Here is a 14,201-nt window from a genome sequence, read left to right on the forward strand (position 1 = left end):
CTCATGACAGCTTAAATCCGATGTAATAACTATTTCCCCTTTTAAAATTAACACATATATGTTCGTTTTGATATTTGATATGTCAAAAGCACCCATACTTTATGATTTGATCTTCCTGCTTATTGTAATTTAGTGGGAGGGCATCAGCTGTAGGAATCTTTGCAACACTTGATAAAGGTACTGCTTGAGAATAACAAATCAGTTTTTAGTTCCATTGTTCGTATTGATGCATTTTCTGTGCCTCTTTTCATCAGCGTGTCACCAGCTCTGTTACAACTCAGTCTGTTGGTTCCTTGAGGCAGAGGGGTGTGTATGTGTGTGTGCTTTCATGCTTTTATGCACACACGCACATGCAGTGACATACTTGGATGTCAATGATGTATGTGATGACGTGTAACAGAGAGCAGCCTACCTGTACAGAAAGACAGCATTTCATTTATTTAAACCTCAGACACATTTTTAAATTAACCTTAATATATAAACAAACCAGCTGTGTCATATTGTGAAACTGTAACTATAGATTTTGCAGATGTTTTCTCTAGTTTGTGTCCACATGTGTACAAGTGCCTGCATTCCTCACCTGACATAAAAAATAAATTGCCAAACCAGTCTTCCAACATTCCGACATTCCAAAAAAAATGTTTCCAAACAAACTTTTGCAAGACGGTTGTCTACTGACGTCACCATTCACTGGATGAGTTCATTGCAACTCAAACTCAATCCGCCGTGAAGATTGAGTCATGTGGTAATTGCCAGTTTTCTTTGTCTCTGTGTTCTCTCGCACAGACATATTTTTCTGTCTCTGTCTGTCTCCCTTTCTTTTTCATGTGCATAGCATTCAGCTCTTCATTCATAAATTTGGACTCCCCATTAACTCCATTAACCTTGATTGTCTACTGACTTTGTGTGGCCCTCAGTCAGCAGAGGCTAATAAAAGCTCAGATTAAGTTGCCTTCAGTTTGGTTTACTATGAAATTTGAGTGACCTACGAGAGGATATTGTCATTCTATTTTGCCATAGAAAGAAAAGTTCAGTTGGGAAACTAAGGACTACAAGTAGCTTTTTGTTGCATGAGGGAGTCTAAAATGCTGTATAAGCATTAAGCATTGTTCCACTTTCTGTTGAGTTACACAGACTCCTGCTTCCTCTGTACTGAAGCCTTGTGTCTTTTTCTGATCTGCAGAACAGCGCAGCAGTCTTCCGTGAGAAAGCTGAAGTGGAGGCAGCCAAAGGTGCTGTGGAGGGCCAAGCAGGACGGCTGACCCAGGAGGCCGAGCGGCTGCGCAGGCGGGCACAGGAGCTGGAAAACGAGGTCGCCAAACTCAATCGCATCATAGATGAGGCCAAGCTACAGGAGAGTAGGCTTGGGGACAGGGTTGGCCGACTGGAGGTGAGGGGTCAAGATGAATGAAGAGGGAGTCAGAAGTACAATTTAAGCTTGTTTTATTACATTGCTGATTTAGTTCTACACTGACAGTCTTAGATGTCTGCTTCACAGAGAGAGAAGAAGCAATCGGAAGAGTCCTTGGTGGAAATTAAGGAGCAAGAAGAGGAGATGTCACGTGCCAACCGAGCGTTGACCTTGCGGCTGGAGGATGTGCAGGTGAGACGAGCAACATTGCACTGCATGTAGAGGAATGTGGCTTTCTAGCACAAGCGTGGTTTGACGCCTTTAATATTCTGTTCTTCTGTAGAGGAATTTGACAAAACTGAGCTGTGAACACAAGGAGTTGGAGGAACGGTTACAAGAAGAGAGAACTCAGAAGGAGCAGTTCAAGAACATGAAGAATGACATAGAGGATGAGAGGAGGTTGCTGGACCGTACAGTGGAGAAACTTCAGAGAGAGGTGAGTGTTTTTTAGTACATTAACTTCCCAAATGTAAATGTACTACACTTACTGTCAAGAGTAGAGTGTATCTCAGATTGTATGCCTCAATTTGAATGTCCAGTTCATTTTGATTGATCTAATGAATCTCTTATTAAAATCATTGTGTTTTTTTAAAACAGTTGAGTCATATTCCAACTTTTTTAGACAAGGCAGAGGACAAGTGTTCACTCAGTTTCACAAGCAGTTACAAGGAACATTCAGGTGCTGTGAAAGATGAAAAAAATGGTCACAAAGAGAAAACATTCTTCAGGGACAGGCAGAGCAAGGAGAAAATGTTTATTTAGTTGGGCATATTAGGTAAACACCAACCCGTTTTTGACCTCATAGAGTCCTCATCAGGATCAAATTTTGTCTATGGCCATTAAATGATTTAACTTTTGTTATTAAAGATTCAAGGATGCAAAATGATTCCAGTTCAGTATGTTTCAAGTCAGTAGACTTGTCAATATTACATCTCTCCCTTTCTTTGGCCTCCTCCCTCTCTCTTACTGTGCCTCTAGATGAATGATATTGTGGAGGCGTCCCAGTCTTCCACTCGGGAGCTGCAGGAGCAGATTGATATTTATAAAGAGAAGAATCGTCGGGAGCTGACAGAGCTGCAGAGGGTTCTGAAGGAGAGAGGACTGGAGCTGGACAAGTACCTGCTGACTACTAAAACCCTGCAGGAAGAGGTACAGTGTGCTACGTCAGCCTCGTCTAACATAATGGGCACTCATAGAGGAAACACATACTTGAATGCTGACACTGCTTTCATGGTGAGACTGGTCAAATCAAGGCCATCATTAGTCAGGCCAACTGAGCTCTCCCATGCAGAACGGCAGTTGATGAGCCGTTGTTCCTACTCAACCAGTTTGACCACTCCCACTAACATCACCCTCTCCTTTCAGAGAGCGATGTCATCACTTAGATATTTCTGCTCCCTGCTGTCTTCTCAAACCCAAAACATAGTATTAAAGTGAAGTCAGTGAGCCGAGTCAAGTCACAGAAGGTCTCTGTTCTTTATTTGAATTAAAGTTTACAATCAAATGTAGAATTAAAAGGGAAATGTGGTGAATCCCTTTCTGATCTTTAATATTAACACCACAATGGTGGAATGTAACAACCTCTGACCACCCTGCATTGTGTCCATTCAATCAATTCATCCTTTTCAGTTCTTTGGAATGTGAAGAATGTTTTTGTTGAAAGTAGAAATAGATGAATGTGGATAATTAATGATAGAAAGGGGATGACTTAGGTTGTTTTTATGTATCTATCAGATGTTTATTTAACAAGGTAGGGCAGTTGAGACTGTATTAACAGTGACCAAACCAACTGTTTTATAATTGAATCGAGTGAAGGCAGAAAAGAACTCCCCCAATTTCTGAGACCATACTTATTGGTACCCTGTGGAGTTTCTGAACTCTTTAGATAAGCAGGTGCATGTATTGATCGTGTCTTGTGTTCTACTAGCATGTGCACAAGGACACCATGAGCGCAGGGGTGATGTGATACACATTTCTGCTGGCTGCACAGGGAGGTAACAGTTTGCTGGGGGTAATGTGTCCAATGTGCTTATAAATGAAGTGAATGTAAACAAGTCACTGTTAACAATGTTGATTTCAAAACATTAAAAAAAGGAGGTATGCAAGTATTTTATGTAATAGGAAATGCATTTAACATGTGTGTTAGGCTTTAAGGATGCATGCATGTACCCTAACTCTAACCTTGTAAACAAAACTCTGTTTATAATAAAAAGTCCATTGGGTATCTTTTTAATAGAGGTTTTGGCAGGTATGACTTGATTTTTAAGCTTGAGGCTTCTTTGCAAGGAAAAAGAAGAGACATTTTCTTCTCTCAGAGGAACTAACTTCTGGAACCTGTGGTCAGTAGTTGCATACTTTGTCATGCATAACAGCAGCCACTCAATTTTACGGATTTTAAAGCAATACATGTCATGTGGTGGTAGTAAGTGTGTATGTCAGGACAAGGTCAGCATCCAGGTTCTTCCTTTTTTCTGTCTGTATCCATGCTAATGCATATTTTTCCAGCTGCTGCACAGGAAGAGGAGGATGTCATTGTTGTGATATCATTGTTTTGAAAGCTGTACTGGCTGGATTCACATCCTCCTCCTCTGCCTCTCCTGAGAAACTGATTGATCTGCACTGGGTGTAGTGAGTCCACTTTTCCAGTTGCTCTTAAATGCTCTGTAGGTCTCCACCCATGTGAACTTGGCAGACCATAATGAAAATAACAAATGTAGGCTGAATGCATCCTCTTTTCCTTTATTTAGCCAGCCTTTTTCAAGAGAGATCTCGTCAAGAAGGCAGCATAAAAATAGCGATAAATCATTTTCATTCCCTAGATTGATTTCATTAAATCATTAACGCATTAATTTATTCATTTCCAAACTTGCTTATTGCTGTCCAGGGCTTGAGGGAGGATGGGTGATTATCCCATTACACTTAGTTAATCTTTGTATGCTCAGCTTTAGCTCCATGGCTTAAATTAGATATTACTTGAGTATTTACAAGATTAAATATATAATAATTCTGCACTAATGGCCAAATATTCGTTCTGGGTGAGAAGTAAGGGCAGATGATGAATTTTCATTGTCTTAGCATTAAGCAGTGGGGGGCATTTTTCTTGGGCGTGGGGGGGCTCTGCTGCTGAGGTAAATACTAGCTGTGCTGAATTCATTAGCCACTCAGGGGAACCATATGATAATTTCCCTAAGCAGCGACTAAACTGTTGGACACCTCTAGAATGGTAATACTTGATAAGAAGCAAAGTGAACAGTGAAATGGGCTTTCAACAGGAGGGCAGGGTTTAATTCACCTTTACTGCGCAAGTATTTATAACATGCTGAGGGTCTTTGTTATGAGACACTGGGCCCCTATTAGACAAGTTTCACTCATCTTCAGGGATCAAACTGTGATAAAATGTTTTCTGTAAGAAGATGTGGTTTAGGTATCTATACATGGTAATAAAATGTGTTTGCAATAAGCAATGATCTTCCACCAATTTTTCAGGTGTTGAAGTGTACTGATGCATTTTTTTTAGTTATCACGCCGGGAGGAGGACCTGCGGCAATGTCAGAGGGAACGAGAAGAGGCTGAGCTCCGGGAGAAGACGCTGGAGCATAAGGTTCATGATCTGGAGGTGCAGGCTGAGGCAAACGCCCACACTAAAGAAGACAAGTCCCGACACATCAAACTCTTGGAGGTACATAATGATGTCAGCTGGTTCTGTCATTAGCAGATATTATAATAAATGACAAATAATTCCAAAAGACCTTATGACAATCAGTTAGGATACTTGAACACGTCAGTAGACCGTAATGGAGAATTATTCAGCTAAATACTTACAGAAAACATATTTAGATGGTAACACTTACTAACCATATGGATGTAACTGCTTCATTTTGCAGGACAGGATTGCTCAACTGGAGTTGGACCTGGATGAAGAGCGTCAGAGTGGAGACCAGCTGATGGACAGGATAGACCGAGGAAGAGAGCAGGTACAAAACACACACACTCAACACATTGTCATTATCAGCGCTCGCTTGTGTCACTGACCTGCTGTCCATGTTCTCTGTAGTTCACATAGATGTGTCTCTTTTCCATCTCAATCTGTAAATGATATCCAGATCTCCTGTTGTTTTGTCTACCATCTCTAACATCATAACCACAACCACTAATCTCTAAATGAAAGGAGCATGTGACCTCTTCAAAACAATTTCACCTCTCAAAACTAGCCCTGAAAGAGCCAATTCACATTATTGATGTGCAGGTTGATGGGTTTTATTGGTGCTTTGGTGCATGTGCACACTCTGAGGTGTGTGTTCCTTTACATACAATATCCACACTCCCAGTTTACTTCTGGCCTGGATAAAGTGGTGGGTTATTGCTTTGTAAGGTGATCTTGCATAATCGTTCAGATTGGCGGCCTGCCAGCATGGTCTATCCAATTTTCATGCATCAGTCACAAAAGACCCTTCTTAATGCACTGCCCGAGCCAAAATATGCAAGCTGCCAAATGTCTCAAGTTTTCAGGTTGTGGAGTTCACTTGGAAATTATACTCAGTAACTTCATCTTGAGAACAAATCCACCTCTTGTACTTGAAGTCAGTTTTTATATCCTCGCATGCAAATGCTCCAGTTTTCCTTCCTCTGTGATAAAGCTGCTGACGGAGGCGCTGTGAAGTAAGATTTAGATAAAGTACATGTGCTTTTAGGACTGTTGTTTGTATGTGGGAGAGTGCTTACTAATCAGAGGGAGGATGTTGGTTCTGGAGTTTTTGAAATAACACTCTTTTATTGCAACCTTGCTGATTTCATGCTAATGTGTATGTCTTGTGTAGCAAATATAGTTTAGTGGTCATAGTTTCGTGGCACCTTTACAACTCCTTTATATTAAGCGTAAAACTGAGATGAGATGAGAACTATGAGATCCAAAGGCAGGCCTGTAATATTTGGCTTGGTTACAGGTTCCCCTCTGTTTGGAAGTGACACAGATTCAAAGGTTCTGACCAAAATTTAGTGACATCAAGAGAGGCTTAGTGTGGTTGAGTAGAGTTTTTAAATCTCCTTAAATGGTTTCCCTTTTAAAAAAATTCTGGCAGAGAGAGTAGAGTGGCATTGTGACAAAGTGGCATTGGTTCAGCATGAGACTGAGGTCAGTTGTCAAGGCAACGCTCGAGCTTTGTGCAGTCAGAGTGGAGTAGGTTGAGCGCTAGTGGTGTGTGTTTGTGAGTGCGTGCACAAACACATGCATGTGGGTATGTGCTGGTGTGTGTGCTCTAATGTCTGTGGGGAGGCGAGGCGGGGGTGGTGAATGGCTATGGAGTGGAGGGGTGGTGGGGTTGCAGCAGAGGCAGCAGGAAGAACACCTGCGTCTCTCCTGGCACCAGGTGCTCCTCTCCTGTCTAAATGAGAGTAATCTCCCCTCTCCTCTCCTGCCGTCTCTCACAAAGCAGATTAGTTTCGCTCTATGTTCCAGTCTGCTGATTCAGCTCCCTCAAGCACTGTGCTGGGTGCACCAGTTATAGGGGCCATCGTTCATCAGAGCAGCCCACTGTCACCCACTAATTGGCATAAAATATCACCAATTCTAAGCTCCTCTCACAAAGAAAGACCTATCACCACTGTATCGATTAGTTTTCATCCTCTCTTCTTTTGAACTGGGCTGTCACCAAACAGTCATGCTCATGCAGTCAGGCCTCTCTGAGTTGATTTAATGTGCAGTGAGTTGATATATGATGACACCAGATAAGTATTAAAGAAATAATTTGACATTTTGGGAAATACACTGATTTGCTTTCTTGTAGAGAGTTACATGAGAAGATCTATACCACACTTATATCTCATCTCAAACACATAGCTTAGCATAAAGACTGCATACAGGGGGAGGCAGCTAGCCTGGTAACAAAATCAGTGTTAATTAGTGAGCTTTAGTGCTGGTAGGTGTTTTTGTTACCTTGGGACAGAGCCAGGCTGCTGGTGTAGCTTATTATTCTTATTTTCCCTACAGACATGAGAGTGGTATTGATCTCAACTCTCAGCAAGAAAGCAAACAAGACTATTAAACAAAACGTCAAACTATTCCTTTTAAGTTGTATAAGCATGCACACCTTACACATAAACTAATATTTCTATACATTTTGAAAGCCCACAGCTACATATCCTTTATAGAAACAGTGTTTGATTTTTTTTATTCTACAACCACCTGTCACTGAGCATTGACATGAGGATCTCAACAATAGGTGGAATGCAGCCAAACAAGAAAATCCAGCTCACCAATTAACTAGGGCCCTTTCAGCATTAAGTCTTCTATTCTTCAGCATTTTGACTCATGGGGCACTACAGTGGTTCCTGGTGGGAGTGAGACTCAGACAGTGCCTGATAATAATTGTCATCAGAGTGTGTGGGAGCGTAGCAATGACAGTGTCTGGACTCGGCTTGACAGGTGGAGCAGATGAGGAATGAACTCCTGCAGGAGAGGGCTAGCAGACAGGACCTGGAGTGTGACAAGATGACTCTGGAGAGACAGGTACACACTCTCCTGTCTGGAGGAAAACAACTACACACAGTGCTGCTCTACAAACTCAGTTCAAAGCACCAACTCATTTAATTCACTCATGTCTATTCATCATTTTCATTTGATTGTATCCATCCTCATATCATATCCATGTTATGTATTTATTTTATACACACAGATGCGATTATGCTTTAAACCCCAGTTAGTCCAGTTATGCACCTCACTACTTCTGTCTCTAATCTCTATAGAATAAAGACCTGAAGGGCAGAGTGGCTCATCTAGAGGGCTCTCAGAAGTCCAACAAAGAAGGCCTGGTCACCCAGCTGGAGGATCGCATACAGGAGCTGGAGGAGAGGCTGGAGGGGGAGGAAAGGTGAGATGAAGACTTCAGCTGGGAATAGAGATGAGTACAGATGAGGTGATGGAGGAGAAAAACCCCAGGAAGAGGTTTGACTGAAAAATAAAGAGGTTCAATAGGTTGGGGTTGACATCCACGTAGTGACCTGTAGGTTTCAGGTGCTAAAGTTAGACTTAATACTTAAACATTGATGGATTTGTAAAAATCTGAACTAGATTATGGATTTAAGTTTTGCAGATCTCAAGGTAATGGAGCTACACAGGGTCTTTAATCATCAGACTCTATATTATCAACCGGCTCATAGTTTTAAGCTTTCTGTCTGTCAATGATGATGCATTGCACTGAATGTGTTTCAGAGAACGTGCCAACCTGCAGCTAGTGAACCGCCGACTAGAAAGAAAGGTTAAAGAAATGATGATGCAAGTTGAAGAAGAACATCACTCATTGCAGGATCAAAAGGACCAAGTATGTAATACACACTCATTCTACAAAGATTAAGGATTAAAATGAAATAAGATTAAATTAAATAACTACATTCAAATATCTGTCTTTCAGCCACACAGTGTAAGTAATTGTTGATCTTCAACCATTTTAACACACTGTATGTTGTTTCTTTCTTGAAGCTGAATCTGCGTCTAAAGGCCCTGAAGAGGCAGATGGATGAGGCTGAGGAGGAGATCGACCGACTGGAGCACAGCAAGAAGAAGCTGCAGAGAGACCTGGATGAGCAACAGGAGGCCAACGAGCAGCTCCAGAGCCAGCTCAAAGCGATGCGAAGTGAGATCAGGTAAACATCTGTAATTAATCATCCATAGCAGTCAGATCAGTGCTTTACAATAAGAAAAGGCTTAAGAATAACACACAGACTTTCTCAGTGTCCTAGTTATAATATTATTCTGTCTCATCCAGGCGTAAGAACACCTCTGCTCCACTGCTCAACAATCTGGATGATGATGACGATGACGACATCAGCACTGATGGGGAGACATACTTCAGTTCATCTTCAGGGTACAAGCGCTCCTCAAGTCAGGACAACATCTTGTCCACGTTCACTTTGTAAACAAGCTCCGAAGTCAAGAATGAAGCTGCTTTATATGCATCACTGTTGGACCAAACAGCTAGAGAAAAACTTTAGATATTACACTAAAAGATCTGTGTCAATATTCACAGACTTCCAGCTAAGTGAGGTCATTTGAGATATTGTTTGTAAAAATTCACACATAATTGGATCCACTTAATTCTCCTGGATGCTAAATCTGGATACATTCTGTATTATTTGAGCAGCTTTTGAGATTTTTTCCTGTTCTGTAGAAATGAAATGTACATACTGTTTAATTTGGTAACTGTACATTCTCACATGAAGTCTTACCTGTCCAAGATTGTCAGTTCCTTTGTTAACAAATGGATTACACATGCTTGTCAGTGATTATTCTAGCATTAGTAAACTTGAAAACGCTTCTTTAATGCACTGTAAAAACAACACAATCAGTACTGCCTTTGTGGACAATATGAATTTATTAACACTTAATTTTTTTATGCCTATCAAATATTTTAAATTTACACACAGTATCTGAATATAAATTTTTGTACTATTCAGTTGAATAAAATATATTTACTTTTTTTGGTTTTAAATGAATGAAGATCAAATCCAAAAATATCAAGCGTCAGGATGTTTTTTTTAATTTTTTTTATTTATACATGGTTGAATATACAAAATCCTGGCTCAGTGAGGTTTTTAGGGAACAATAAATAAGGGACTTTGTACACATCAATTTTTATACAGTTTTATATTACTGATGACCAATAATACTGTTGCTCCATTCATTTTTATCAACAGAATTTTTTTTGTAATTTACTACACAGGTTACTTGTATATTAGTGACACCACAGTATTGCCTTTACATCTACTGGAAAAAACTACATACTACTACATGTGACAATGCCTTAATTAACTGTATACGATTACTGATTCACTATCAGACTTTTTTTTAACAGTTAGAGCACTGAACAAAGCCGCAAATCTCAAAACCATTTGATCTCTGAACACATTTTTATACTGGAAACGCTTTGATATAACTGCCATCTCTGATTTCTGTCCTGAATGGGGGCAGTAACACTGAATATGGTGTCTTTTTGTTTAACCTTCGTGTGTATTTGAATTGTGCCACTCTGTAGATAAGTCTTTACAGGTCCTGTAAGAGAACATATTTGGACCTCCTCAAATTTTCCTTTAACTAAATGATGGAATTTCTTCAAATGAAATTAACAGACAATCAATGTTTTGCTACACTGTTATGATGATGATGATGATGATGATGATGATGATTTGCACTCTCTGTTGGCCCTGCATACGCCCAAGTCCAACACCTGCGAGGGGGAGAGTGGATTGAAACAAATTCCAGCCACTACCTCTCTGTACACATTTATATGTTCATAAATCCTGCTGAGACTAAAATAAAGTTACTTCCAGTTACTCGCACATGCTTTTTGCTTGGTGAATAATTCCTGCCAACTGACATTTAAGATTTCAAGATCCTCTCCTGACATGAAACTACAGAGAAATGTTGTCCCTTCAGCAGATGAATCTTGAAACAGCCTTCTAGTGTCAAAGTCTGCACACACACTTTCTGCACTGTGAAGCTCGAAACATCCAGGTGAAGCATCAATGAAGAAAACACATTTTTTTAATGGAGGGAGACTTCAAATACATTTTAAGTTTTACATGAATGAAGGTTTCAGAGAGAAATCAGCTTGTTTTAAGAGCTTTTTAGGAACGAGTGATACAACAAGTGATTGAAAAGTCATGAAACTATCAAAATTATCGAAATAGCCTGATGTTATCACCGCTATGGCAGATTTTTTTTCACAATTTAAAGCTCCAATATTTCACACTTTTCTAGTGTTTTATTTGTACTTTTGATACCACGAGAAGCTCTAGCAACAAAAGCTCAGTGAGCCAGTCAGAAGATTGGGTTTGGGGCATGGCTGAGAGTGGTGACTGCTTTGTTGTAACATAACATTGCAAAAGTCCTGATGGCTCATTTTAAGGCTCAATTTCTGAATATAGGTTGTGTGTATTTCTCTAACTGAGCACTTTCATACTTTCACAGTATTAATATAGCACCCAGACCTGCTTTATTATCAACAAAGACAGAATCTCACTTCCTTCAATATGGGACCTTTCAAGAAAAAAATAGACAATATAAAAGACACAAATTATTTGATAGGATGCATTTTTTGCATTGGTGGCACTGTGCAAAAGGTCAATCTACAAAGTAATTAAGCAGTCAGAAAAATGTGGAATAAAAAGAACAACATTTCTCTCCGTATATAAAATTCAAGAAAAGTACAATTATCTCAATATTGTACAGTAGCTTTTTTTGACAGAGATGACTTGATCAGTGTGTCACTGACTTCATTCATTCTCACATAAAATCTCTGTAGCAGCTGTGTCAATAGCAGCTCTCTAGCTTTCATAATGTGCTCAGTGGGTCAGTATTTTTACTGCTGGAGCATATGAAGCACATGTATCATGTCTTTAGGTCTGATCACCTCTCAGCCCAAAAACTTTGGTGTAGAGCAGGAGCTCACTTAAGCAGCTCAGTTAAAAGTGAATGTGTTTGTAATAAATTTAGTAGAGAACTGTTTTTACTCTGATATCAAAGCTGTTAATCAGCATCCAAAGAATCTGGACATTTCTTTACATTCAGATCTACAGCTGACCGCCGCAGTAAAAGGAGGTGAATAGATGAGGCTTTCTTACTCTCACTGGCTGGCTGGCTTTTGTTGGCAGGGCATGACCTTCATTTGTTGCTATTCTGTGTGCAACAGACAAATCAACCTTTCAAGTGCCACAGTATTATCTCTCTCTCTTCTGTGTCAAGCCAAGCAGTAAACTAATAGGGGCTGCAGGCTGGAGGGCTTAAGGGAAAAGTTTTGTATACTTAACAAGGTGATCATTCTTGGGATTCCTTTATGTGCTTGAGTGACTTCAACCAGAGTGACTGCTGGGAAATAAAGAGGTAGACAGCTGAGAGAGAGAGAGAGAGAGAGAAAGAAAGATAGAGTTGTCTTGGAGGGAATGTCTTTTCTGATGTGAGGAAGTATTTAAAGTTGTGAACAGCTTCTCTTTTTCACACAGGGCTCTCTGTTTCACAGCTGTAAAAAGAAAACATACAAGTTTTACAAGTCTTGCAGCTCTGGTGCTCAGTGTAGGCGGACATAAAAAATGAAAACAGCTTGTGATTTTTTTTGTGTGAAAATGTCACAGTACCATGCTGCCACCTAGCTGCAATAATGGTAATAAGGCCAAGTTTCATAGTTTTGTCTCTGTGGTAAAGATTTTATATTTTAAAGAGTTGATAGAAGATGAAAAAAATAGAAATTTGATACCTGAATATTCATTGGCCAGTAAACTGAGCTAAGAAAAAATATGAGGATTTGTGGTGTTTGAGTAAATTGGTGTATAAAAAAGTGGTCACTATCAATGGAAAGCCATGTCTGTTTCTGTGTTTCACTACTTTTCTACAAGAAGTAGAAATGAAGAAGTAAACAGCTAACGGCTTGTATGTGGGAGTGGGGGGCTGGTTTTTGTCATTACCCAGTCGAGCTGTCAGACCTCTGCAGACCCAGACGGACATAAAGGGGGGACGGCTCCCACACCAACAGCCCTTTTCACTCCCAAATACCTCCATCTTAAAGATAACTAGCTCATTATAATACTTGTATATGTGATTATGATTTATGGCTGGTTTACAAATTGTATGGATGACATATTTGTATTTAATATGCCATGGTCTTAAGTGTCCTCTTGATTTACTAGTCACATTCTTGTCCTCATTCTTGGACCAACACCCACAAAGTTTGATTGTGTCTGTTTTCAGCAATACTAATAACATTACTCCCAAACACCAAACAAGGGGTGGACACCTCAGGCAATGAATGCCTCAGTACCTCAGTACAGCAGGACAAACCTGCTTTCAGGTTTTGTGTTTGGAGTCACTGTCAACAATGGAAGAAGTATTCAGATCTTTCATTTAAGTAAATGTTGAAATGTCAAAGTCAAAAAATATTCCACTCCAAGTCCAAGTCCTGCATTTAAAATAGTTGTATTTTTGGCACAATGTACTTTAGGTATCAGAAGTAAAAGTACTCATTATTCCAAAACACTAATTTCAGGGTGTTATATACTGTAATTATTTATTGTATATAATATGATGAATCAATATCATTATTGGACACTACCATCCCTCAAATACCATCGTGAAGCCAAATCCACTTGTGATATGTTTTACACAGAAACATTAGGAAACCCCCAAGTCCAGTGTGCCCCTTTTACATTAATTTGCTTAGATCACTCAACAGGGGATTTATCAGCTGTTATCAATCTGTAAAACTATTGTAATGTCCTTTTGTTTTGGCCCTGAGCCCTTGCATTGGAAAAACAGTTGTGTGTGTCTGTAATGTTGTGTTACAGTACAAGGTTTTCTTCACATTGCTAAGAAAATAAGCTTGTCCAGCAGCTTACATCTATGAGAGTCCAAAGTTCCTTTCTTACATGGCAGCTCCAGTAATAATATTTCATTTCAAAGTTGTACTAATGTCTTGTGCCTATACATGTTCAGAGCCTGTGTTGCAGGGAGTTTTCAGAGAGATTTTGTAGAGTAACAATCGGACAACCAGAACCAAAATAGAACTTCAAAAATAAAGCATGTAAATTCTATCTGCGTTTTTTTAGGTTTTCCGCACATTTCTGAAAACAGTATAGCACTGTGAGGCTGTGTCATTTTATCACAGACAGCACATTTGTCTGTTAACAGCTGCAATGGCAACTTTCTGTCAAGCAAAGACAGGTCAACCTAAATTCCACAGCAGAGCAGACAACAGCAATTCTTTTTGGTTTCAACAGCAAAGTCCCACTTAGGCAACTACCCCCACAC

At 39.8% G+C, this 14,201-nt stretch overlaps 1 protein-coding gene across 4 annotated transcripts in view; it reads left to right on the top strand.

Annotated features, from left to right (window-relative positions):
• The window catches only part of cgnl1 (cingulin-like 1), a 30,765-nt gene extending 20,024 nt beyond the window's left edge, over positions 1-10,741 (top strand). For 3 of the 4 annotated variants that reach the window (XM_071488369.1, XM_071488368.1, XM_071488367.1), the window contains 11 exons: positions 1,184-1,390; positions 1,499-1,603; positions 1,695-1,847; positions 2,390-2,560; positions 4,929-5,090; positions 5,296-5,385; positions 7,833-7,916; positions 8,153-8,277; positions 8,619-8,727; positions 8,886-9,049; positions 9,172-10,741. In XM_071488369.1, coding sequence (XP_071344470.1) covers positions 1,184-1,390; positions 1,499-1,603; positions 1,695-1,847; positions 2,390-2,560; positions 4,929-5,090; positions 5,296-5,385; positions 7,833-7,916; positions 8,153-8,277; positions 8,619-8,727; positions 8,886-9,049; positions 9,172-9,322 — 1,521 coding nt within the window. In that variant the 3' untranslated portion in view covers positions 9,323-10,741. The remainder of the gene's footprint in view (positions 1-1,183; positions 1,391-1,498; positions 1,604-1,694; positions 1,848-2,389; positions 2,561-4,928; positions 5,091-5,295; positions 5,386-7,832; positions 7,917-8,152; positions 8,278-8,618; positions 8,728-8,885; positions 9,050-9,171) is intronic. The other variant, XM_071488370.1, reaches the window with a different exon arrangement.
• The last annotated feature ends 3,460 nt before the right edge of the window (positions 10,742-14,201 follow it).

Source organism: Trachinotus anak, unplaced genomic scaffold (genome assembly GCF_046630095.1).
Source record: "Trachinotus anak isolate AG129_WGS33_773 ecotype Australia unplaced genomic scaffold, CSIRO_AGI_Tana_v1 ptg000011l, whole genome shotgun sequence".
In the NCBI taxonomy this organism is placed as follows: domain Eukaryota; kingdom Metazoa; phylum Chordata; class Actinopteri; order Carangiformes; family Carangidae; genus Trachinotus; species Trachinotus anak.